Below are 27,843 nucleotides of genomic sequence, written 5' to 3' on the forward strand. Positions count from 1 at the left end.
GATCACTGCGAGCATCCAACATTCGTGAAATCCCCGAGTGAAACAGGAAATTCACAATTTTACTGAAATTTTCAGGGATTTCGCAAATTTCCTAGTTTTGAGAATTTACTGTAACATATATATATATTTGTTTTGTTGCAAGGGCGTTAGCCTTAAATTTACATCCTTGAGTAATAAAGATCGTTCTTTTGTTTTTCGTTCGTTCCAATTTGAGATTGAGTATCAATTCGGAGGATAAAATGCAATTCAGCACTAGCTAAAAATGTAAGGACACGCGATTAAAGGCGTTATTTGTCTCAGAAAAGCTAATCACAAATTAACTCTTTCTCACAATAATGTTTTTACGTGTATGTTTTTTTTTAAATAGTGCACATACATAAATAATACATAAATAGATACATAAATAAATATATACATTCATAATAAAAAATTAAAAAAATTCATAAGTAAATAAATACATAAACACATGCAGGAGTGAATATATTGTCTTCCAAATATACAAAGATCCATGTGTGCCTTAATTGTCTAAAAGGATCGATCGACATCTTCACTTAAATAACTTTTCAGATGGTTTGTCTGTAAGGACTTGGTCATCTTCCATCAGCACAGAACCGTGCGTGCTTTGGCTACAACAACGGTTTCAGCTGCAAGAGTGACTAAGGCAACATGTATTCCCGTCTTATAAGCAATGTTCACTGCCGCATTGTTCAACTCTAACACGATGACAGCACTCATTGAACGTGGCGTTGTGGCCTTGCTGCTTTTGTCAGGTAAGTGTGGGTGTTATGTATATGCTTATGTAAAAGTTAATCTTAGAAGTGAATCTATGTTCGTTTATGCTTTTGATAGTTGTCTTTGTGTTAAGACTAATGGGGTGTGTTGCCAAAAGACAAGTTTCCATGTATGAACAATGAACATGGACATTACAGTATTCTTATCTTATCTTATCATAGCTGTTAAGCTACATGTATGCAAGTGCTGTTTTGACAGTCAATTTACGTATTATGCTTATGGTATACGTTATAGGTCGTCATGTTTTTTTGGTTGATACCTTAATACATATTGTCGTGTCAATTTTCCACAATGATTGTTGTTGTTGTGGTAGTGGTGTTGATGGAGGTGGTTGTTGTTGGTGTGGCTCTTGTGTTTGATGTTGTTTGTGTTTGTGTTGTTGGTGGTGGTGGTGGTGGTGAAGGTGTTGTTGTTGTTGTTGTTGAATTTGCTTGAATGCGTGTGGTATAAAATGTCATCATTTGAGGCAGATCCAGTGGGTTTCATGTTCCGATTTGTTTCTATTGACAAACACACAGTGACACACACACACACACACACACACACACACACACACACACACACACACACACACACACACTCACCATTGCATATTCAGACGATATCTTTTAGAAGTGTTTATTTTGCAGCAACAAAAAAGGTTATGTTCTAATGCTACGTTTCCACTTTTAACAGAAGCAAGAAAAGCATGCGACATTTGACCGTTGCTTCATGTTAAAAAAAAAAACCTGTGTAATACTTAGGTCTACAAGACAACCCTCGGCGTTTAGGAGTTCTGCGAATGACGTTTTACATGATATGCTCATAAGTATGGGAAATACGATACTCTCGATGTAATCACGTGCCTTTTACAAGGACGGGTTTCTATCATGTTCTGAGCTGAATATTGTCGTCACAGCCCAGCAAAGCACATTGTCAGGAGCTACCTCAGCTCCTGCTTGTGATATGATATTCTCTGCACGTTAAAGGCACAGTAAGCCTCCCGTAAACCATCACTGTCCATGTAAACCATGTGTGTCAGGCTTTTACACACAGAACAAACACCATTTCATTTAAACACTCACCGCTTGAGAACATTCTAGGTGCCCTCCGTAAAGAGCGAGCAATTTTCAAAGAATTTATTTTTGCGTGGTTTATCTTACCTCTGAGCCATCGTGAACCCGTGTAATCCAGTTTCCCTTTTTTCACAATTTAGTCGCCAGTTTGTCATTTCAATGCAAATCTCTGTAAGCACCCCGCATTCTAAATAACTGCATGCATTACGCATTGTTTAAGTTCTGCACACTGCATCCTCGCTGAGCGCTCCAGCCCGACTTGACGTGGCCGACGATGACATCAAGTTGTCGCTCCGTGAGACCAGCCAGGGGAAGCCGGTGCAAGCCAACTGCAGAGCTTGCAACCAGACACTGCAGAGCTTGCAACTAAAAAAATGTGAGTTTAAAAAGCACTGAGAGTAATCTTTATGAATCTAGGGGGTCCTTAACGTCCTCACAGGAAATTTTCCTTTTAGGGACATGAGTTGATGATACGCTAAAACAAGAAACAAGTCGCTTGAGGCGAAATTACTACATTTAGTCAAGCTGTGGAACTCACAGAATGAAACTGAACGTAGTCCGCCGCTAGTGCAAAAGGCAGTGAAAGTGACGAGCCTGTTTGGCGCGGTAGTGGTTGCGCTGTGCTTCATAGCACGCTTTACTGTACCTCTCTTTTTTTTTTTTTTTTTTTTTTTTTTTTTTTAATAATTCTTTCAGCTTACAACCTTTTCGACAAGAGAAAAAAAAGCAAAAGGAAAAAAAGAAAAGAAAATGAAAAAGAACGAAACGCGACAGGACAACGATAACATGTGTATCGTTAGTCGTATAGCATGGTATGCCATGTTATTGTTGATTTTTCGATTGTTTGTCAACAGAGTTTTTTCTCGATATATATTTCACGAAGGCACAGTTGGGGAAAGTTCAACAAAGCGAATAGTGTAGATCTGGGTCAACGAAGAAGAGTGTTCCTGGTGGAACGTGAAGTCCGTGAAGTCCGTGTCCGTCAGCAGCGTCAGGCGTGTTATGTTGGCGTGGTCGGCTCACCATCACTGTGTGCCACTGCAGTCAAGCATGACATGGCAACACGCCTCGATGTGTTGTTTCATTCTTTCTATCTGATCGGCGTACCTAAGCGGGTCAACATCGCACCATCGTCTGAGACAGCTAAGGATAATGCTGTATTGTAGATCAGTGTCTTCAGTTTCTTCAGTAAAATAAAACCAGTTGTCCACAACACCTTCTCTCAGTCCATACTGAAACACCATCCGGTCAGTCAATGCATACAGACAGTGGTGTCCATAGCGATGATCAAGGACAACTTTTCTCACAACAGGTGTCACGGCACACTCTAAGACTGCCTCTCTTTCCTTAGGCTTGAGTGAAGACAAATAATGGGTTACAGTATCGCGCCGATCTTCCCAATACTGAAGGAACTCGTCGTTCTCTGAATCCGTGTCGCTGGTGTCACACAACGTTTTATCTGTGTCAGGGTCTTGATCCATTGCAGAATCAGGCGGTTCCTGCGTGTAATTGTCGGTGTTGTTGTAATCAGGGCGCTGTGCCGTCTGACTGGGTGGGGTCTCAAACACATTGTCAACAACACCGGACTCAGCGTTTTGTTCCACACTTGTAATGCTGTCACTGTTTATGTTTACGTCGTGTGACTGACCTTTGACCTGATGTTGTCTTGTCGCCGCACGCTGCGTGTCTCGCCTGAGTTCGCTCGGTGATATGGAAAGCCGTTTGGCTCATAACTATTACAGCTGTAATTTAAAATAAATACACCTGTATTTAATGATAAATACAGCTGTATTTATTTCTTAAACGTATACAATAAGTATCATTATTAATTACAGGTGTATTTTTTTTATTAATTACAGGTGTATTTTTTATTAAATACAGGTGTATTTATTATAAATTACAGGTGTATTTATTTTTAAATACAGGTGTAATTATTATTAAATACAGGTGTATTTATTTTTAAATACAGGTGCATTTATTATTAAATACAGGTGTATTTATTATAAAATACAGGTGTAATTAATGATAAATACACCTGTATTTAAAAATAAATACACCTGTATTTAAAAATAAATACACCTGTATTTAAAAATAAATACACCTGTATTTAAAAATAAATACACCTGTATTTAAAAATAATTACACCTGTATTTAAAAATAAATACACCTGTATTTAAAATTAAATACACCTGTATTTAATAATAAATACACCTGTATTAATCAGTTATTAGTCACGTGGTTAAGCGACTTAAAAACTTGGACTGGGAATCCACATGAAAAACACTGTTTGCGAGTGCAGTTTTAATTAACGCTGTTGCCCAGGCTCGCACAGCAGGGTAAGTTAATTGTTTTATCAGACGAATTCGGTTCTTGTGACGATCTACACCGAGTCAGTGGGGCATCCACATCCAGAAGTTGAACTTGAAGGGAGGCCTGTACGCGTTTTTGACCAAAGATGCAAAATATTGGAATTCGGTGCGAGAGACTAGCTGCTATATCGTGTTATCGGTAATCTTGAACTTTAGCGTGTTAAATTCATAGCTCTTAATTCAGAGGCATTTAAGTCTCCAAATTTGTAGAACCTGTACTTGTAATCATAACAAGTCATTTTAGATCCCTTTGAAGTTACGGAATGAACTCCGATGATGAACTGTACGAATGCATTTGACCCATCAAAGAAGGAATTATCCGTGTGACCAGACAAGGGAGACAACTCTTTCGTGTAGATGATGTCCCATGGTTGACAACGTACACCATTTTCGGTGCATTTTCGTCACGCTAAAGTTCAAGATTACCTTGTTATCTGTGTGTGTGTGTGTGTGTAATCCGTTGTAAAGTGTATATTATGATTATTTGGTGGCGGCGGCAGTGGTACGTATATAATCTCATATGGAAAGCCGTTTGGCTCATAACAAACCTTGATTGATATGGGTTAAAGCTGTGGTCTATTTATGACTTTCCGGGGCTACGAGGTTGAAAAATAGGGACAAAATCATGTACAGATTTCTGTACAGCAAACACTACCCGAAACCCCACCTATACGGCGTGTATGACCTTGAGAGCTTCAGTCAACGCTTGAATTTTGCAGTGGTAACATCCGGTTTGCTCTCGCAGAGCTGAGCATATTTGTTGTCAAGAAGGATCGAGCAGAAAAAATAAACGACTTGGCAGGGATTCGAACTCAAGGCATCGGGGCCTCGAAATGTCGGGGCCGATGTCTTAACCGCTAGGCCACTTCACCAGTATTGTCAAAGATAAAAAAATTGATAATTTTATATCATTCTACGCTTGAATTATCATTTATGCGTTGCAAAAACGTAAAAATTGACATTAAAATTTGCCTTTATTTGCAAACATGTTTTACAGAATCGCAGTACATGTTTACACCGTCATGCTACACGACATTCGCGCCATGCAAATAGCTGCGATATCTCTATTTACAACATGCAAGAAAATGACAAGAACAGTAATTGAATCTCTCCAAAGCCAGTTGAAACCAGACATCTAAGAAATAGTTATACATGTATTCACTTCTGAACAACCGGCACGGTTGGCCTAGTGGTAAGGCGTCCGCCCCGTGATCGGGAGGTCGTGGGTTCGAACCCCGGCCGGGTCATACCTAAGACTTTAAAATTGGCAATCTAGTGGTTGCTCCGCCTGGCGTCTGGCATTATGGGGTTAATGCTAGGACTGGTTGGTCCGGTGTCAGAATAATGTGACTGGGTGAGACATGAAGCCTGTGCTGCGACTTCTGTCTTGTGTGTGGCGCACGTTATATGTCAAAGCAGCTCCGCCCTGATTATGGCCCTTCGTGGTCGGCTGGGCGTTAAGCAAACAAACAAACAAACAAACAAACTTCTGAACAATGGGCGGATAGAGATATAAATCATGCTGCTTCAAGAATAACATAACATGAATTCATATCAATGTTTTTCCTTCATTTTCTCAATTGGCGCAGTAGCCTAGTGGTTAGGACATGAGACACGAAGTCGAGAGTTCGAATCTTCGCCGGGGCGTTTATTTTTTCCCCTTGATCTCTCTTGAAGATAAAATATGATCAGTCTTGAGAGAGCAAACCGGCTGTTATCCCTGAAAAATTCAAGCGTTGACTGAAGCTCTCAAGGTCATACACGCCGTATAGGTGGGGTTTCGGGTAGCGTTTGCTGTACAGAATTCTGTTCATGATTGTATCCCTATTTTTCAACCTCGTAGCCCAGGAAAGTCATAAATAGACCACAGCTTTAATCTCCAGAGCTGTGTACCAGGGAAAACCATGTTATAAAGTAGACTTTTTATTAAATTTAACTTGAGACATTTAAGCTGTACAAATTAATTTCATTCACAAATACTAGTTTCATAAATATCCTTGGCCTGCAGAGATAGAATAACAAATACTTGCACATTTTGTTTGTCTTAGTGTTCAGTAAAAATACAAAGGTTTTAAAGTAAAGCACCTTCATAACATGGAAACCGGAAGTTGTGACATGAATTTGAATACTGCTAACACTACCAAGAAAATAATATATATATATATATTCTATGTTGTTTTGTTGCAAGTCTGCATCATTAACAACCTGGAGTATTACCACAAAAAAAAGTATTACTAAAGAAAATATGTATACTCTCGATACTCTCCATGCACATGATTTTTGTGCAGACGAGAATTTTTGCAATTCAATAAAAGGGCGACCACCCAGTAAAGTCTTGGTTCAATTATGTTCTTTTTATGGGTTAGTTGTTAGCAACAATGTAACCGACAAACTTCAAACTGAATTTTGGTGCTTTCCTCTAACATATATTATATATTTGAAAAACATCAATGTTTACCTGTGTCAAGTTTCTTTTTTGGGAGAGTATACATTCAAGTTGCCATTTAATACATGTTTTAAGGACTGAAAATACATGTCACAAAATGGGAAAAGGCCCAGGAGAATAACTTGTATGTAAAGCAGCAAATGATAAACACATGGTTTTACCCCTGAAAGCTCCAAAGATTTGGGAAAATGAATCTCGTTTGCCTTCACATATCAAACTGAACGTCAAGCAGCTCAAAAAAAGTCTCAAGAAAAGTTACGCTTTCAAAATAGCATTTCATTCTGTGTCGCAAAGCATGCTTAACATTTCTACGCTTCTACAAATGAACACAAGCATGCAATAATTCCCTCTCTTTTGAGTCCTGGTACTTGTATGCTTATTAAGAAAGCGGGATGATGTTTCCTTTATTTCAGAATTTCTTTTTTGTCTTGTTTCAGATGGAAAGTGCGGAGAAACCACCATCTCAGATTTCGTGTTTTTCATGTCTGGGAGCCGGTCCACAGTACCAGGAGGGTACCAGAGTCCTCTGACCGTGGTGTTTGTGGACACACCCGAAAAGCCACTCCCCAGAGTGTCAACTTGTGCCCTCAGAATGCAGGTGTCTGCCCGACACGTCAAGAACTGAGGCAGAAGCTGTCCCAGGCTGTTCTTGAAGGGGGTGGATTTTATTTATTGTAAAAACTTTCCTTCAATGGTGCGTTTAGTTTCTGCTTGGTAGCCGTAGCTGTTGGTGTTTCTATCTGTACACACCCTGGAGGGGGGGGGTGGAGGTTAACGTTGAACTTTGAAATCTTAAAATTATTAAGACAAGGTGTGTGTGGTTTTTTTCTCTCCGTAAAATAAGCTTTATTTTAGGTGCCTGTACCGTACATCATTTCTTACTTGCTATTAAATGCAAGAGAGAGACTTTCGAAGATTTGATGTTTGTGTTTCGCATTATTTTTGCTTGGTAGCCGTAGGTGTTGGTGTTTCTTTCTGTACACACCCTGCGAAAAAATGTTTGTTCTGCAATTTTGAAGAGAATTCACAAATGTATTCAAACTGAATTATTTGAGGTCATGCTGCAAAGGAAAAAAAAAACATGACCCTGATTTAACCGGTTTCCTATACTCCTTTACATACCTTGTTTTTGTTTTGATTGTTTTCTTTGCTTTTTGCAGGGGGGGGGGGGGGGTGTGTTTAACGTTGAACTTTGAAATCTTAAAATTATTAAGACAAGGTGTGTGTGGGTTTTTTCTCTCAGTAAAATAAGCTTTATTTTGGGTGCCTGTACCGTACATCATTTCTTACTTGCTATTAAATGCAAGAGAGAGACTTTCGAAGATTTGATGTTTGTGTTTTGCATTATTTAAATTGCCGTTGTGTTTCAAGAGTGTGTTCTGTTTTTATTTGTTTTTTTGCACCACTGTTTGTCATGATGTTGCCTGCTTTTCGTGTTCCGTGTAACGCTGTCCATGGAAAACATGTAAAGCATTGTATTTCTCTCGACTATTGATCAAGTAAACTAAGCACTTCACATCATATCAGGTATCAGTTACCTAATGTACAGAATAAATGGTTCAACCCCCCTACTACACGAATAACACGTTGCCAGCAAAATATCAAAAGCACTCGGACTAGCGTTACAGTGTCCCATACAAAACTTGGCAATATACACCATAAACCGGATACAAACAAATCAATTGCACGCTAACAACTTTATTATACTGTCTCATAATGGTATACAAATTAATAAACTCAAAAGCGTTTGTAACAGTTATGATAATGTGATATTCGTGCCCTGTGTAACGATAGTCTGTTTTTATGTTTTACCAAATTAACCAAAACTGGCGTTGTCTACTGCTTTTCCTTTTATAGTTTTACACTCCTCTGTAGTGAAGGTCACTGCTCACACAAGGGCGGGGATGTAGCTCAGTCCTGTTGGCCGCTGTCAGCGCGAGTTCGTCCCCACGTTCGGCGAGAGATTTATTATTGCTCACAGTCAACTTTGTGTGCAGACTCTCCTCGGTGTCCGAACACCCCCGTGTGTACACGCAAGCACAAGACCAAGTGCGCACAAAAAAGATCCTGTAATCCATGTCAGAGTTCGGTGGGTTATAGAAACACGAAAATACCCAGCATGCTTCCTCCGAAAGCGGCGTATGGCTGCCTAAATGGCGGGGTAAAAACGGTCATACACGTAAAAGCCGTGGGAGTTTCAGCCCATGAACGAACAAACGGCTCACACAATTTCAGCTTTCTTGTTTAGTTTATAAATTTCAGCCTCAATTCCTCGTCTCTGTAACCAGTATTAAATAGTGACTGTTTTGCTAACTGTTCAGCTGTCACCTGCCAAGTAGAACCGATGTATTCTTTATGATGTGATAAAATTAAAGTATTCATTCCACTTTGTGATGGATGAACTCGCAACTGCCAAGTATTACCAGTCTTATGATGGGATAAAAATTAAGTATTCATTCCATTTTGTGATAGGTTAACTCTCAACTGCCAAGTAATACCAGTCTAATGATGTGATAAAAATATTCATTCCATTGTGTGATGGGTTAACTCTCACCTGCCAAGTATTACCAGTGTGTCTTGTGATGTGATAAACATAAAGTATGCATTCCATTTTGTGATGATTTTCCTTATTTAAAGTGGATTTTCTGCATGAAACTTGTTTGATTAAAATTAATTGTATTTGTGGCAGACAACTTGAGTTATGTTTTGTGTTTTTGTAAAAACAACTTGTTTTTTTTAATATGACTGGAAATGAGACTAGCAGCCATGAATCCATAACTACATTTTGCTGTCCATCATAGACATCTCACTCGCACATGTTCATTGCCTCACCATACAGGAATCAAAATCCATACAAACAATTTGTATTATCCAATATTCAAACTTGTCATACACATTTATTCATACACAAGAATTATGTGTCATACACATTCAAGCAATCAAGATCCAATAAATGTATATAATTGATGTTCTTAAAAAGACTACACACACACCTAAATATATAGGTGATCTTTGAAATGGGACATTTACATGCAAAATTCAGAATGCAAACAGAGCTTTGGCTTGCAAATTTAATAGTCATTAACCAGCACATAATATGAATAATTTTTGAAATTGTTGTGATACTGATTCAATTTTTCACATAAAATCAGAATTTCATTTATTTTAGTTTCCTGATACAAATGATTCGTCTAGCTTACCTTGAATAAACATACCAATACGTCAAAAAGTAGGACATCTGAGCTCAAAGATTAATAGTTTGGTTTGAAAAATCTCTAAATACACATAATTACAAAAACAAAACAAAATTCCGTGATAGAACATGTACTGATCTTGCAACTAAAGTAAAAAGGGGACTCGGGTGTGCTGTTAAAATTGTTGGCACATTTTAGTATCTAAAACTCACCTTTGATTTTAGGGGGTGCCTATTCTTTCTTTATTTGGTGTTTAACATTGTTTTCAACCACGAAGGTTATATCGCGACGGGGGAAGGGGGGAGATGGGATAGAGCCACTTGTCAATTGTTTCTTGTTCACAAAAGCACTTAATCAAAAATTTGCTCCAGGGGCTTGCAACGTAGTACAATATATTACCTTACTGGGAGAATGCAAGTTTCCAGTACAAAGGACATAACATTTCTTACATACTGCTTGACTAAAATCTTTACAACAAGAAGAGCAAACGCTCGATCGAGTCACTTTCGCAGTTCTGAATATTATATGAGGCATCAGATGGACAGGAAGAAATTGCTATTCACAACACAATGAGTCACGTTCACATAAAATTTGAGCCCGGTCACTTTTATAGTTTCCGAGAAAAGCCCAACGTTAAGTTGTGTGTTGCCGAACAGAAAAGGCTAGTTATCTCCCTTGTTTTTCTGATAACGTTCGTAAAAGGCTACAGATGTAAATACTTTGATGTAAAGAATAATCCTACAAAGTTTCAATCACATCCGATGAACTTTGTCAAAGATATAAAATGTCTAATTTTTCCTTTGACGCTGACCTGTGACCGTGAAAAAGGTCAAAGGTCAACGAAACCATCGTTAAAGTGTAGAGGTCATTGGAGGTCACGACTAAACAAAATATGAGCCCGATCGCTTTGATAGTTTCCGAGAAAAGTCCAACGTTAAGGTGGTGTCTACGGACGGACGGCCGGCCGGACAGACTAACACTGACCGATTACATAGAGTCACTTTTTCTCAAGTGACTCAAAAATTGACTATATTCTATACAAGAAACACTTAACAAGGGTAAAAGGAGAAACAGAATCAGTTAGTCGCCTCTTACGACATGCTGGGGAGCATCGGGTAAATTCTTCCCCCAAACCCGCGGGGGGTACCTATGCGACTGACCACAATGTTTACTTTCATCAGGCACAAAGTTCTTCAGCAGAAGAATGATTAATATTCTAGCAACAAACATGCAATAAATTCATACATGATTATTGATGTTCAAAAAATGCTCTACACTACTTCACCAAACTAAATGGAGAACTGAAAATGTTTAAAACACTTTCTTTATTTGGTGTTTTCAACCACGAAGGTTATATCGCCACGTGGAAGGGGGGGGGGGGGGAAGATGGGATAGAGCCACTTGTTAATTGTTTCGTGTTCACAAAAGCACTAATAAAAAAATTGCTCATGGGGAAAACACTAACCATAAACAATAAACACCACTATGAGGTTTGATAGGTAACTTAAAGGGACCTTGACCTTCAATGAACGTTGCAAAAAGCTTATGTTCTGATGAATATGGGTGAATGAGGCACCATTGAATATAAAAAGAAAAATAACTGATTTGACTCTAGTTAAACTATGGCGCTCATGGCATCATACCAAAGTTTGAACGAGTATCCCTTTCACTGTTCTGTACAGCTGTGAAAACACAGTGAGACATAATAATAATGAACATAAATTAATCACCCCTTCTCGCCAGAGCTCACGGCAATACACAATAGCAAAACAAATCAGAGCATTCACACACCGACACACACAAAGTCGTTAAAGGTTTATTGGCTGCGGCAATAATAGCCGCAAGAATAATCCTTTAGTTCGTTCAAAGTACCCAAGCATGTCCTGTATACAAAAGTAAGGCGATTGAGATTTTATTTTGGTTTTTTTACACAAGCCAGAGAACACCAGTGCTTGTGAGAGCAAAACGTTTGCCCGTAGGGAAGTGAACCTTCCTTATCTTTCGCACCAGAGAGCTGTTCAAAAGGGGTATTGTGCAAGTTGGCTATTAAACCATTGTAATTCGGAAAATGTCTTTAATGGCTGAATAACAATGAGTTCCTTTATACGTTGGATTGGGTAAGCCATATATATGTATAGGTTACAACACGAGTGGTTTTTTATATGGCTTGTATTTCAGTCAAGACCCAGCGGATGAATATCATCGGGAGACACGAGCCTCTGGCGAGTGGCTCTCGATTGATATTCCCGCTGGGTCTTGACTGAAATACAAGCCATATAAAAAACCACGAGTGTTGTAATCTGTATATCCCATTCTACCATCAAACACAAAGTGTAGACTACTAGCGGCACTGTTGCGATCTGTGCAGGGTAAAACTGTTGCCAGCGAGACTTAGCCCTTTTGCAACCTTAAACTAAGTGACCGTCGCTGAAAAAATAAAACGAATGAGTGCATCGATAAGTACGCGGTAACACTACTTTCAGACCATTTAAAAGCTTTAAGTAAAGGTTCGTAAGTTGCAAGAAAGTAATGAAGTCGAATAGAAATTAATTTAGTTGAAGCGCACAATTCTTTTGTTTTGCGTTTCAGGTCGGCAGAACGGGCGAAACGGGTTTGGGACCCATTTGGCTTACTCGATTCAGAATTGATTCCACGTTGTTTTTCTCGAACGTGTGTAATTAGGCTTATTGACAGAGAAGCAAATTTTAGGGAACAAATATGTAGGTTTAGATTTAACCATTTGCTCCCTATTTGAAATGTATCTACGTGATAAACTGTTTTGCGAGTGTGTTTGCATGGATGAACTTAAACTGGTATGGCCCGTGTGAGGAAAACGCGACCGACACGTCTGTCACCGCCGATTGATTGCATTTTGAAGGAATATGACTGGATTACGGAAAAATATGTGGACTTACTGCAGAGCCAGGCAAAAGAGTAGACTTGCTCGCAAAACACGTGAAACAGCCGATGTTTGATAGCTGAAGGCGCACACCAAAACACACTACCGACAGAAGTTCTCAAAAGTCGTCTGCTAACGATGCAAGGGGAGGGTACTCGTGTTTTTGTTTTGGTTCGCTAGCATCTGGTTATCTTGTAAGTTGAATGTTCGTTTTTTTCGACCTGCATTGCTTTCATAATGAAAGAAACTTTTGCTTATTGCATCTCATACATCAGATCAGTTCTGAGATTCATTTTTGCGTGCAACTGATATGGTTTTCTGGGCCGTGCAATACGATTTTAGAACTTCATACAAATGTGTCACATTGTTCGGCGCGAGGTCAAAGGTCGGGAGGAAAGTAGTCCTTTGCCCAAATCGGAATCTGCACTATCATATATTTTTTGGAGTCCATGATGTATTTATTGAGCTATAAAAATACAACATATATACCCATACTGAAGTAACAGAGACAAAGAAGGGAGGTCATGGGATATATATATATAAATATATCTAGCATCAATAAACCTAAAAATACACTAAGGTCTTTTTCAAAAACAATAGTCTGTTTTAAAAACTTTCAGCAATTTTCAACCTTATAAATCTATACTATAGATACATCAAAAGAAATTTGGTCAGACATGGGATTCAGAAAAAGTGATAATTAAAGTGGGGGTCTGGGGGCCGCAGTAGGGTCCAGGGGCAACGCCCCTGGTCGGGATCTGGGGGCAAAGCCCCCAGAAGCTGAAGGTTTTTAGTATTTTAGACACACAAAAATGGCCCTGAAATGCATATTTCAGCTTAATCATAGCCCCCCCCCCTCCCTTTCTCTTCCTTCCCATGTTTCTCAAATTAATTTTACGCTAAGACTCAAAATAAGGAGGAGAAAGAGAGAGAGAGAGAGAGAGAGAGAGAGAGAGAGAGAGAGAGAGAGAGAGAGAGAGAGAGAGAGAGAGAGAGAGAGAGAGGGAGGGGGGGGGGGGGGGGGGGGGGGTGGTGGTGTGTGACGGTGTGGTTTCAATGTTCTTACCTTGTCGGTGCCAAACGACCCCAGTGACTGATTACACGACTGGGTTTTCAGGATAGTCAGGTGCTTGTTGCTTTTCAAGTGGCTTTTGAGGGCAGTCTTTCCATTGGAACCGTAGTTGATAACATTAACATCGTTGCACAAAGTGCACTAAGCTTTTCCCGGCAAGTTGATTTTAGCAAAAGCATCGCCAACTTTCAGTTTCACGTCTTGTGTCTTCTGGCCTTTCTCGTATTTCCAGCTCAATGATACAACTTCATCGAGCCAGTCGAATCTCCAGAGATTTTTCTTGTACTTCTGCTGGTCAATTTCCCGGGATAGAACGGTTTCGTCTCGCTTTAGCTTCCTCATCATTTTGGCAAGTGGCTCGAAGCGATGTAAAAATGGCGCCGAATCATTCTCATACGGTATGCTTTAGCTTATACTGAATCCCCGATAGCTACGTTGAAACGGTGACTGTAGGAGACAAAGACACAGAGCGCGTTCCCATACGGATCGACCAGCAACAGTCTGACCGTTTTAGGAACCAACCGTTCAAGAATAGTATGGAATGGAGCGTCGCGATCAGCGGACCGTCCGAAAAACTTGGGTCTTTACCTACATATACCCCAACATTTTCTCAGCGGATTTGCACGAATCTCAAGAATGATCCCTGGAGCCTAAAAATTTACGGAATTCCGTAATTTTACGGAAGAATCCCATGTCTGTTTGGTGCAATTAAACAGGTAACCTAATGGCAAATCATTGTGTAAAACTTTCTTTACAACTTTCTTTCACAAAGTGTACATATTTTTTTTATTTTTTTTAGCAATATTGTTTTCGTGGTGCAGTACCTGTGTTTAAAAATAATAAAATACACAGCGGACATAATTTCGCTTTATTTGAATGACTTTCCACTTTACAAAGATTGGTTTAGAATTAGAGCGCAGATTTAAACCAATTTGAAAAAAACAGTTGCTTATACCTTCTACCATGCTTGGTACTTTGAACAAACTTTATGATTGTTTTTGAGGCTTTCATTGTTGCAGCCCAATGCTGCTCAGTGCAAATTAACTTTTTTGAAGGCGAAGTGTCTGCACCCAGACACATCCTTACTCTGAGGTCTCAAAGCAAACCCGCAAATTGAGGCACACCTCCCAACGCCATGCAAGATATTGCAGATTTATTGCACGATTACGTGGCTGGAGCGGATAGGGCAAGTAGCCTAATAAGTTTACAATTTAAAACGAATGCTTCTTTCATTGACAAAAGCAGTAATCATGTGTCAAAACACTGGATCGGCTTTGGAATGCGCTTGTAAATAAAAGTAGACAATGAATTTTTCTTGTGATTCCACTGACCAATCTGCTTGTAGTCTGGACAATCAAGCGTACAAAATATGGCAAAATCGTATGGGTTCACAGGTCTGCTATACACTTCAGGTTTGGGGTGTCCACAAGCTAACTTTTTTTTTACTCGAGCATGTTGGCAACGAACTGGAGAACAACATCTGACCATGTTGATCGGTGGGTGGCCCACTCCGAGGGTCAATGCGCTCCGTTAGTTGCACGAGCTGTTCCTCAGAGAGGGGGCAAGCCGTGGCAGGCACATCCTAACGACTGTCTGGCAAAGGATGGTCCTCGATTATCGATTGAAGGCTTCTCCCTTTCCAGAAGTCCTGTACTGCTGTGGATGTGCTGGCTCGTCTCTCCAGCATCCCCCTGAAGAAGAGCTGCAGGGGAGTTCTGTTGCGCTCTGTCCTCAGGGGTTGGTGGTTCTTCTGTTCCACAATCCACTGTAGGGACCGGTTCAGCCTGGGCAGAAAAACATAGTGGAGGGCCCACAAGTGAATGGGATTGTCCATGTTCAGTATCCCCAGACCACCTTCTGCCTGTGGTGTTCCCATTGCAGTAAACAGGTCATGGTAAGGGTTCACCACATCTTTCCAGACGTCGAGCCAGAGACGCTCGATCCTTTGGTTATGGTCACTGCGGCCTTGCATCGCACTGCCTCTCCCTTCTCCCCTGTGTTCATTCATGAGGGCGACGACATCCAGATTCTCGCCACCATGGTCCATGCGGACTCTTGACGGGAGTCCAAAGCGTTGGGTTCCACCCAAAAACAGATCCCGAACGGTCTCTGACCTGTTGTTTCGGTGGCATGGAGGAAGGTAGTGGCCCGGCTAAAGCCATCGATTGCCCCATGAATCACCATTTTCCACCTGCAATATAACAAACAGAGATCCGTTTCCATATGTGATTTCACCACACAAATTCTGATTAAAGAGTTATTGGGAAATAAGTACAGGTAACATGCTCAGTAAATATTAAAAAGTAATGGTCAAAGTGCTTTTTCATGACCGAGAATCAAGACCATTATTTTTAATATATATCATTGAGAAAAGGTGTGTAACCCATTTAATCCACCTTTCTTCAATTTTGCAAAGAAATAAATCAAGAAAAGCAATTGCTTTATATGACTTTTCTTCGTCATGTCCATAAGCCTTAAGGGTCTTGTAGGTCTTAAAAGGAGGATTCCACTAACTGCTGGGACTCTAAAATTTGATTAAAATAAGCAAAATTTTGGTAATGTCTGCTGGTTAATAACACATACAATTCAGTGAAATTTAATAAAAATAACTGAGAAAACCGCAATGTAAAGCTTTTACAAACTTGACCCCACTGTGACCCCAAAATGTGACAGGGATCAACCAAACTAGGGTCACGTAGGTAGATGATCAAATCCTTCAAGTGTTCAAAGTTTCAAAGCTCAAGCTTCAAAAACACCTGAGATAACATCAATGTTAAGATATTTTGATTCGAACATGACCCCCTGTGACCCCAAAACTTGACGAAGGTCAATCTTCTTCTTCTTCAGCGTTCGACGATGGCTGTGTCTAGATTCTTTGGCCCGTGATGTTGACGAAGTGGGCTGTGACGAAGGTCAATCAACCTTATGTCGTCTTCTTCTTCTTATGCGTTCGTGGGCTGAAACTCCCACGTGCACTCGTGGTTTGCACGAGTGGAATTTTACGTGTATGACCGTTTTTACCCCACCATTTAGGCAGCCATACGCCGCTTTCGGAGGAAGCATGCTGGGTATTTTCTTGTTTCTATAACCCACCGAACTCTGACATGGATTACAGGATCTTTTTCGTGCGCACTTGGTCTTGTGCTTGTGTGTACACACGGGGGTGTTCGGACACCGAGGAGAGTCTGCACACAAAGTTGACTCCGAGAAATAAATCTCCCGCCGAACGTGGGGACGAACTCACGCTGACAGCAGGCAACTGGATACAAATCTAGCGCGCTACCGACTGAGCTACATCCCCGCCCACAATCTTATGTCAAGTTGGTAGATTATCAAAACCTAGAAGTGTGCGTACTATTAAAGCTCTAGCTAAAAACACATCTGAGATAACATCAACGTTAAGTTTTTATTAAACGAACATGACCCCGCTGTGACCCCAAAATTTGATGAGGGTCAACGAAACTGGGGTCACTTCGTGAAATCATCAAACCCTAAAAGTGTGCAAAGTTTCAGAGGTCTAGCTGTATAAACTTCTGAGATAACAGCTCAACGTTACATTTTTTGTCCTTGGACAGACAGACAGCCTGCCCACAGCACACATAATTATTTTGATCAAGTATTATTCACTCAGCCAGTCTACCTGCACAAGCATGTGATTAATCCATGGTTGAAGAGTTCTGTGAAAATTGCGCAATTCTGCAAACTCTTTATAGCAGTTAATTTAATTTCGAATAAAATAAAGTACATAGTTGTTCTGCTAAGACGATAAGGCAAATATTTTTGCGTTCTTTTCATGTTTAAGTATCTCGGGAAAAAAAGTTCTATTTATGAAGTGAAATATAATTGACCTACAGATTACTGTCTTTTTATTTGTACAAATGCAAAATGGGAACAACTCTATTTTCTACACAAAATATGAGAGTTACTTGCCTTGAGACCTTGTGTCTGGTACAACGTAGATTTTGATTTAGAAAACAACCAAACTTATGGATCTTATATTGGATTCTGTGTGTTGAAACCTGAAATGAATATAGTGTAAATGCAGTATGTATGAGCTCTTTCCTCTTTCGAATATTTGAGCATTCAGAACTTTTCAGTCACCAAGCAGTGACCACACAGTGTGGTTTCTCAACCTATGAGCTATCGAGGATTCAGACTGGTTGCTGGGTGGTTATTTGTTAGGACTAGGTAGCTTGGTATTCACCGAAAAGTATTCCCCCCTCTGCTTATTTCTCTGTTAACTTGAAGGGGTGTTTATTGTTAAAAAAAACACCAAGCAACCAAATTTAAATAACCACCCAGTAGAAATGGTAAGGTATAACCAGAATATGTTTTGTATTCCGTGGGGAAATCATCAATGGACCAGTCTTTCATTACATATCCAGAAAATGACAAAATAAAAAGAAAAGAAAAGAAAATACTTGCACACGACTCACCTTCGTTACCCACCTACCCCTTAGAAGACGCCCTTCCTTTTACGATCCCAAACAAGACATTTTCAAGACCCTGTTTCATAGCTGCCAACCCCTGTGAAGCCCAAAGAGTAGCATTTTGGAACTTTCACCCAATGTCAGAGTTGCAATTGGTGTTTATAAGCGTAGCACTCGCATAATCTTAAATTTGAATCGCAAGCCCGCATTTAAAATGCCATCAAAAACGTTTGTAAGATTCTGAGAGCTCTACGACATTACAACCGTCTAAACATAGTTCAATGTCACACGCTTTCCTTCTTTGCCACTACTAAAGCAAACGTATGCAAGATTGTATGTTACACGCTTTAGGAGCATGGCAAGAACGGATTCAAACTCAAAATCGTCACTCCAAAAAAACATAAAATGCACACACGACTTTTATTTCTCCTGCTGTTATCGTTTCTTCTCTTTACAGATTCTTCAACGCTCAGAATACTGAAAACGGCACCCCAGACGACAGTACTGTTTCCATACGCGAATTTAACTTCCCTTGGAAAGTGGTTCGCTCAGGAGGCCTGTTTGTCTGACACTATAAGGACAGAGTTCTGAACATAGATGACAAAGATTCCGGAATGAACAAACATTTTGCGGATGCAGACACAGAAAGACGTCATGAAGAATGAGATGCTTCAAAAGATACAGACTGTGACGATGACTGTGACGTCATTCCCATATAACGAGACGTCATTCACAGTTGTTCGGTCACTTCCGTCAAAAAGTAGATTTAGACAATCAACGTAATCTCGTGTGGAAGAAAACGTCTGTCACACAACCAAGTCGGAATAGCAGGTATTATTACCTATACACGCAAAGTCTGTCGAATTCTTCGGCAAAAATCGTTGAAAATGATTTGCCCGCATCGGCGTGGAACTTGCACCATAATCTTCACCACCCTTACGTTTCCCCGTTTTTATCCTGTCTCCCTCCAGTTTCCACTTCTAACACCGTCACTGTGCACAGCTTACAACTTAACAAGTGCATTGCATATTCTAATCAAATTCACAATTGGCGCATAGAGTCACCGGAAATGCGAATGCTTGCAATAAAATTCACGATTTGCTAAGCAAGTCACGTGGACAATATCGAGTCATAACGGAGTGGTTCCCAGCCATCGGTACTCGACTAGTTATGCAATGTTCATTGTTGATTGTTGATTGTCAAGCAATAAGTGAACATTTTGCACGCTTGTCATTTTTTTTTTTTTTTTAGCGTAGCAGCTCAGGGCTTAGAGTAGCAGCGTAGCAATTCCTGCAAAATCGGAGCATGCTGCGCCAAAATCGTAGCAATTGGCAGGTATGCTGTTCTCTAAGATATTCTGCTCATAACCTCTGTAAGTTTACCCCCATTATAAGACCTTATTATCTCAGGGTTATGTAGGTCTTAAAAGAAAGATTCCAGCGTCATAAAATAATGTTTAAGAGAATTCCTTATGCCACCTGTATCAATCCACTCAAATTCCATGTTCAAACTGGCACAACCCCCAACATCCTCCCCACCACCGGACACACTCAACATTCACCAAATTTTGAAAAAGGATTTTTTTGTGCCCAGTGTATGTATTTGTAGCTGTACTCACGATATCAACTTGTGGTATCCGTCTAGATGCCAGAGAGCGTTTGGTCCTGATACTTGGTACAGACGACGTCTCGTGGGCCTCAACGCCAAAGCTCTGACAGCTACTCCACCAGGATCAACCCGCTGGATGGCTCCCCGTACTCTGTGCCTTTGTGGAGCGTGTAAGAATACAACTTATTACACTAACGTGACATACCACTCATGTCATAACAATACCATTCACTCTACATTGCATGTGTAAAGAGGTCTTGTCTGACAAGGACCTGATTTTTCACTGCCTCCAATACCGAAACAAGCGTCCTTCTTTGAACACTCGGAAGAATTTTAAGAACGTAAACACCACACCAGTGACATTTCCTTGCTTTGACATAAAAGATTACACGAGGCATTCGGAGAGATCCAGGTTCAATTTTTAAGCTTCTTCAATCTGGGCGCTTCGACAAAGGGACATTTACAGCAATGAACATGCAACAGTATGTACAGGGTCCCCACTGGTTTTTAGAAACAAAATTCCATGACTTTTCCATGAGCCTCAATAACATTTTCCATGACTAGATCCACAGGTCGCCATTTCCGAACACGCAAACTTTTTGCATCTTGTCACTGCCAGTTTTGACACTGGCTTGCTTTGCACTGAATTTGAGTCAGTTTCTACGCAGTGTCTCTTTGACAAGCAAGTCAAGCATTTGCTACGCAGTCAGATTATCGGTAATGTTTGCTGGTCCTGTCATTTCACTAAACTGGACCAGCCACTGTTTGTATCCATCTGCACTTTCGTAAATTCCGTTTCATAACCGTCACTAGCACTGTGACTTGACGAACTGTCATTTTTTTCACCGCGATACACAGTTCATTGCGAAGATCTTCCTTGGTAATTCGTTCCAATTCCGCATACTTTTTGTTGTCAAGAAACAACTCGAAAGAAAGCTGGCGTGCTAAAGGTTAATTTTTTTTCTTTCTTATTTATGTTAAATTCCATGACTTGAATTGAAATTCCATGACTTGAATTGAAATTCCATGACTTTCCAGGCCTGGAAAATTAAAAATCAAATTCCATGACTTTCCATGACCTGTACGAACCCTGTATGTAGGATAAACAGAATACTACATGGCTTCCTGTTTGATACCAGTTTTACACTAGTGTTTTGAAATATTGTTCGCAGTTTAATATTTAAAAGCACAACTTGTGTAAAACTGGTATTTCATAGGAAACCATATAGTATTCTCTATGTGGACAACAATGTCACAGGCTTACCCACTAAAGTTCTTTAGGAGCTTCTGACATATTTGCCTTAAAAACAACATGCAAAATAACTTGTGGAATCCAAAAGCACCATGCCACATTAGTGGCCCAATTAGAGCTGCAGACTATTACGCTTTCGATGTAGCATGCTACTTGTAAAACAGAAAATGCTACTTCGTTATACAGACACTCTACAATGTTCATTTGTTCCTGCTGCTGTTTTCTTGTCTGAACACAGTTATTGCAACATTTGTGTCTTGACATATAAACATGTAGGTGCAGTGGATTATAAGATGATGCAATACTTAAAGATAAACACCATTTGCTACACTATAAATTCAAGATTGGTACACATGAAGCTTCATAGGGGCTGACAGCTCTGCATCATACACCTGCACATAAATCTTACTGACTGAGTTGATGTGTATTTACACATTGCACACCTCCCACATTGAAGTAAACAATTGAATATCTTCAGTTAATCGAAGTACACTTAAAGATGAAGTTCTCTCCATAGGAATACTGTGCATCACCCTTGCATGTAAGTGAACTCAAAGTACTATGTGAACAGAACAGAACCAATTCTGGTCTGTTTGCAACCGCATGAACGCAGGAAAGAGATCATTGTCAGATTGAATTACAATTAACATTGACACGCTTCCATTTGAAACTTTTCAGTTGTCATTGTGGATTGACGCCCCGGGCCCCAGATCCTGCGTTTAACTTTATCCTCGACGAACAAAACAACAGGCACCAATTGGGTGGCCGCCTCACCTGTGATTGTGTTGACCAGGTTGGCAACCGAGCCAGACAGGGTAGAATTGCTGGTACCGGTTGTCATCGATCCCGATGTTGAGGCGATGGCCTCACGATCACCCGAAACAGCTTCTTGCAGACGTTGGTTGTCTTTCTGGAGCGAGACAATGGCAACTTGGCAGGTCTCTTGCCGCTCCCCCAGCCTGCGTAGTTCTGCCAATACCGCGGCCAAAGCAGTGGCGCTTTCTTCCCCTCCTGCTGTGGCTGACTCAAACCCACCGGGTTGTCGCTGCGAGGCTGTCTGGTTGCTGGCCCTCGGCCGACCTGCAGCGGCTCGGGTCACTTCGGCTACCCGCCTTGACGCTGCCCTCCTGGGAGGCATATTCCTGTGCATAAAAAACAGGATATGTGAACACAGACTTATTTGTCAGATTACTGAGAATTACACATAAGCCTTGAACTTGTCTGCTGCTCCTTGCAGGAGTTAACAACTCCTTCACTGTTCAGCCTGTAAAAGGTGTTTAATATCCCATACTTCTGAAGTTGTCACCAGATTTTGGGAGTCTGAAATACAAACCAAAGAAATTGATTAAAATCTGGCCCAAAGTACTTCAAACCAATTGTGTTTTCTGTGTCAAACTCAAATCCTGGCACCCAGTACCCCCACCAAACGAGTTTGGAATCTCTGAGGCTCAATACATTTATGACAAACAGAACACCAACAGGAAATTACATCATGGTTCTCTGAACTGTCACACACCAACATAATACCTGGCTAACAAATCCACATACTAACTAATGTTGGAATCTCTGAGGCCCTATAGCTTAATTTGACAAAAAGAACAACAGCGAACCATGTTTTCTGATTCTCTGAAAAATCAGCCCCACCATGAAATATTACCTAGCCCACGGTACATGTACTTTAACCAAAATAGTGTTTGTAATCTGTGAGGCACCAGCCAACACAAGTGACAACAGTACCTCCACAGGAAAAACATTTCCCGATTCTCTGCAAAGTCAAACAACACATGAAATATTACCTAGCCCACAGTACCACAACCAAAATAAATTTGGAATCTCCTAGGCAAAATAACAGGTGATTGACAAAACAGTACTTCCACAGGAACCAATATTTCCTGATTCACTGAAATGACAAACACCCGAGGTAATTAACCATATCCACATATCGAGGCTCTGGGAGTTACTTCCCTTGTTTTAGGAAGCAAACACACACAAATGCCGCCTAACAAGCGCTGTGCTTGGGGACAATGTAAAACGGATGATAGGTATCCTGAACGCTGTGTTGGCGTGAAATTCATTCCATTTGTGAAACCGGGAAAGCATCTGTACCATCTAGATCGCTGCCTTCGCTGGATAAAAGCCTGCAATCGCCCAGCTTACCAGTTGAACGTCAACACAATCAAGTCGTACACGTACATTTGCAGCAAGGTCAGATCTCGCACGACTTTGATTCAAGGCCTATTGCTAATTTTTTGATGGTTTGGTCTCAGTGTCACAAAAATATGACGATCTAATCAATCACTGATTTAAAAAATAAGTATGTTGCCCTATATCCATTGACATTCTTAGTGAAATAGATCTATTTGAAATAGTATTTCACTGCCCCGACCGGCGAACTTGTTGCCGGCTGTATTGAGCTTGTGTGTTCGTGTAGGCTTACTCAAAAAGTCAAAATCACAGTCGTCTCCGAAACAAGCAATAATCAGAGTTGGGGGGAAAACATTTCGTTTGTTCAGTTTTGTTTTGTTCTTGATAGTTTCTATTACACACACACACACACACATACACACACACACACACACACACACACACACACACACACACACATGCATACACAAACACACGCGCGCACGCACACACATTGCACGTACGCGCACATACACACACCTACTGAGATATGCCTAACATACACGCACGCTTGCAAACACACACATAATACGCAAACGCAGTTTAATTTCCTCAATACAAGGCGAAAGGCACACACACACCACACACAAATAAACACACACACGCAGTCCCACACACACACACAGACAGACACACAGACACACAGACACACACAAATAAACCCACACACGCAGTCAACCCCCCCCACACACACACACACACACAACCCTCACACACACAAATAAACACACACACGCAGTCCACCCCCCCCCCCCACACACACACACAACCCTCTCTGACACACACACCCACCCAACCCCAGCGTCCAACTCAACTTTCACCAACAACCATACCCTACTCTCACTATCGCTCTCTCTCTCTCTCTCAAACACACACACACACACACAAGCTCACGCAAGCACAGCCACACACACACACAGCACGCGCATACACACACACTGACACACATCACACACAGCACGCGCATATACACACACACTGACACACATCACACACACACACACACACACACACACCTTTGCAGTTCGCTCACAGTTCTTCTCTTTTCCATCGTCGCCATCTTCGAAGCTTGCTTCGCTTTTCAGGGGAGATAACCCGTTTATCACATTCGCTGCTGACTTGTGGGTCAAGGCTATTGACATACAGTGAGCGAGTTTTGGCGTCAACTATGGTGACTCTAGTCGAACCGGAGGTCGCAAAAACTCGGTCCGGTACGACTGGAGTGACGTCACCGGTTAACCAACGTTCAACCTTGCTTCCTGCGTAGGGTCTCTCCAGTTCCAAGATGGCTGCCAAGGCGAGGTGAGAAACTTCTGCAAATATTTTTTGACAAAGTTACGGATTGTGAGAAGACATTTGTTGTAAATCACTTAGCCTTTCAAAAATTAAGGATACTGGGTTGGATACTGTCTTGGTTTTAATGCATTTTATTTTAGCAGTGATGTTTATTTTGGGAAGAAATGAGGTCAACAGGAGTTTGGGTGCGATTTCGGCTCAAATGTACTTTAGCGCCCTGAACTTTTACCCGGCTGTTTTGCGCTCGATTTTCACGCTCACTTCTTCATTGACGTTCGAATCGATGATTCGATGTTTTGGCATTACATTCACATCAACAATAAAACAGTACTGCTTGTTCATCATCGTCGTCCATCAACTCTCCACAACAGTAAATCCGTAACGCGCTTGTCGCCATCTTGTTGCAAGGGACGCGACTGGACACAACCCAACAGCGTTTCCGCGAAGAACAAAACCAGACATGCGCAGTGACCCTACCGTAGCTCAACCCAGTTCCTCGCCAAAACTCGCTCAGTACCTCCACAGGAACAAATATTCTGATTCTCTGAATTGACAAACGCTCACATGAAAAGGCATCGTAACACCAACATGTTCATCAGAATCTCACCTGAAAATTATTTCCAAGTACTCTGGAAAAACACTGATCCATACTATCCACCAACACAGAAACATACTGTTGAAACATGTCACGATATCTTGATTTGACAGAACACTCAACAATCGTGTTGATCGAAGAACCATTCCACCTTGAACTGGTTTTTAGACAAGGGACATCATCCACAACGAGCCTGTCATAAACTCGAGTTACTTCCCATCTACCGATCTGGTTGACCCCATTTAGAGCCGTCGATTTATAATGCCACCCACCCGCATCAAACAAGAAAGAAAATGTAAACAATTTGAAGATTCCCTGTTCCTATACCCGTGCTTTGTAAGCTGATCAGTCAAAACGCACAATGCAACCTGACCCGGCTACAACATTATTTAATCACACAAAAACCGACTGTGTTTATCGCCTGACGAAGGGACTTGTACAACCTGGCCTGTCCTGACGTTGCTTGATCTTCTTGATCTTGATATGTTACGCCAACAGGTCCCAAGCTTGGGAATATACGTTTGCTAGATGCACACCATCACCCAGGAAATGACGCTGCAAATTCAGGTAACGTAAACTGTTTTCCAGCGGAAAACATAAAATCATGGTCCCAAAATACAACTCTAGGGGAGTCCACAGTGCCCTGCCGAAGCAACGCATTGACCTCCATAGCTGCGGCGTTGTATGATGGATCGAAACACACACACAGACAGACAGACAGACAGACACACACACACACACATACACCACGACCCTCGTCTCGATTCCCCCCTCTACGTTAAAATATTTAGTCAAAACTTGACTAAATATAAAAACGGTATTACTTAACTTTAAAATCAGAATCTGTGACTGTGAAACATTGGTCCATTTCTCAGTTGTTTTTCAACAGTTTAAAATTCCTTTTTGAAGCTTTACTATTCTAATATTCAGCACAGAAGAGTTACCTGAAGTACTGTCCTCTGTCCTTTCAGACGAGCTTGTATCATTAAGGACCCAGTAAGCTTGTTGGAAGCAGTAATTGGTTCCACCAACGCATCCAACTCTTGATCAGATATCCTGGAATACACCATGCGTTGTACTTGTAGCATTCCATTTTCCCTGAAAATTGCCAAACACTTTTATTACTTGCGTTGTATCGATAAACGAAGCACAAGTAAGAAACAATAATAAAAGCAAAGAAAATAGCAACACGATATGCAAACATCTAACAAAGCCGAGCAAGCAGAATGACAGGTCTAATGAAAAACAAAGAGGTACCGATTCGGAAACAAGATCGCGATTCTTTCCTTCGCTGCACGACGCAAATCTTCTGTGACCTTTGACCAAACGTAGCTTCCACATTCGATCACCGTGCTCAGCTTAATATTTACAACAGAAAGCCGAGGGGGTGGAATACCGAGATGAACCTACAGAAATGTGCATCCTCAAACCTGACATATTCATCCCAACATTTAATGAACTCCAAAACACAGAAAGTTGCTTTCACACGCCATCTTTGATTGCCACTGCCAGTGGTTATCAAACCGGGACCCGGTACCCGTGTTTCAAAGATCACGCATTGTTTCTTCCATTAAGTCACAAATGAACAAGCAAACAAAACGTTGCTTACCTTCTTAAAACTTCTTCTGGCTCATTACCAGACTGCAACAAATTGACGCAATGGTGGGCTGTTGGAAGGTGCATGGCGCAAACCGGAAGTAGTATCTCCACGAGATTGTCGCTTTGCATGTCGTACATTTTCCGATTCAAGTTCTAATTTGTTCCAGCTGCATTTATTAAATGCAGCTGCATTTAAAAATAAATACAGCTGTATTTAAAAATAATTACACCTGTATCTAAAAATAATTACAGGTGTATTTATTTTTAAATACAGCTGTATTTACTATTAAATACAGGTGTAATTATTTTTAAATACAGCTGTATTTATTTTTAAATGCAGCTGTATTTAAAAATAATTACACCTGTATTTAATAATAAATACAGCTGTATATATTTTTAAATACAGGTGTAATTATTTTTAAATACAGCTGTATTTATGATTAAATACAGCTGTATTTATTTTAAATTACAGCTGTAATAGTTATGAGCCAAACGGCTTTCCATACGGTGACTTGCGTCGGTAGCGTGCAAAAGTGACTGGTTCGGGTTTCCCAATGGCGGATGCTGAGTCACTGTCCCATCTCAAGACGAGTGTCGTTGTTTTCCCCTTGCCGTGCACGTCCCATGGCCAGAGTCTGCAGAACTGACTCTAAGGCAACTGGTAGTCCTGGAATGTCCATCATATAGGAACGAAGGAAGAACTTTTGGATGAAAAAAGGGAGAGCTCAAAATCTCGCTGCTCGCTGGTAGCCAGGGGCAGATCACCCTTACTGTTCCTCTCTTCGTTTTAACCTTCTGAGCGTGTTTTTAATCCAAACATATCATATCTATATGTTTTTGGAATCAGGCACCAACAAGGAATAAGATGAAATAGTTTTTAAAACGATTTCGGAAATTTAATTTTGATCATAATTTTTATATTTTTAATTTTCAGAGCTTGTTTTTAATCCAAATATAGCATATTTATATGGTTTTGGAATCAGAAAATGATGAAGAAGAAGATGAACGTAAATTGGGATCCTTTTATAAAAAAAATATTTTTTTTTACAATT

At 40.6% G+C, this 27,843-nt stretch overlaps 3 protein-coding genes across 7 annotated transcripts in view; 2 read left to right on the forward strand and 1 right to left on the reverse strand.

The window, feature by feature from the left end:
* Positions 1-27,843, forward strand: part of LOC138945502 (fibrinogen C domain-containing protein 1-like) — an 89,695-nt gene that overhangs the window by 55,449 nt on the left and 6,403 nt on the right. The window lies entirely within an intron of this gene.
* Positions 1-27,843, forward strand: part of LOC138945503 (ficolin-2-like) — a 134,973-nt gene that overhangs the window by 2,807 nt on the left and 104,323 nt on the right. The window lies entirely within an intron of this gene.
* LOC138945497 (uncharacterized) lies at positions 13,526-27,007 on the reverse strand. Of its 5 annotated transcripts, none has more exons than XM_070316930.1 (5): positions 26,802-26,995; positions 26,137-26,290; positions 21,892-22,259; positions 19,876-20,022; positions 13,528-16,018 (listed from the first exon to the last, which is right to left on the reverse strand). In XM_070316930.1, exon 5 carries the CDS (start codon positions 15,872-15,874, stop codon positions 15,410-15,412), a length of 465 nt encoding a protein of 154 aa, XP_070173031.1. In that variant the 5' UTR covers positions 15,875-16,018; positions 19,876-20,022; positions 21,892-22,259; positions 26,137-26,290; positions 26,802-26,995; the 3' UTR covers positions 13,528-15,409. The 5 variants fall into 5 exon arrangements, 4 of the variants coding, with proteins under 4 accessions (XP_070173031.1, XP_070173030.1, XP_070173032.1 ...); XM_070316929.1 differs by having other exon boundaries at positions 26,450-26,995; XM_070316931.1 differs by lacking the exon at positions 26,802-26,995 and adding an exon at positions 26,623-26,678.

The sequence above is a fragment of the Littorina saxatilis genome, linkage group LG13 (genome assembly GCF_037325665.1).
Source record: "Littorina saxatilis isolate snail1 linkage group LG13, US_GU_Lsax_2.0, whole genome shotgun sequence".
Taxonomy (NCBI): domain Eukaryota; kingdom Metazoa; phylum Mollusca; class Gastropoda; order Littorinimorpha; family Littorinidae; genus Littorina; species Littorina saxatilis.

What these genes read in the sequence shown, in the direction of transcription:
- LOC138945497 (XM_070316930.1), bottom strand. Translation starts at nt 15,874, where the DNA reads ATGGACCATGGTGGCGAGAATCTGGATGTCGTCGCCCTCATGAATGAA.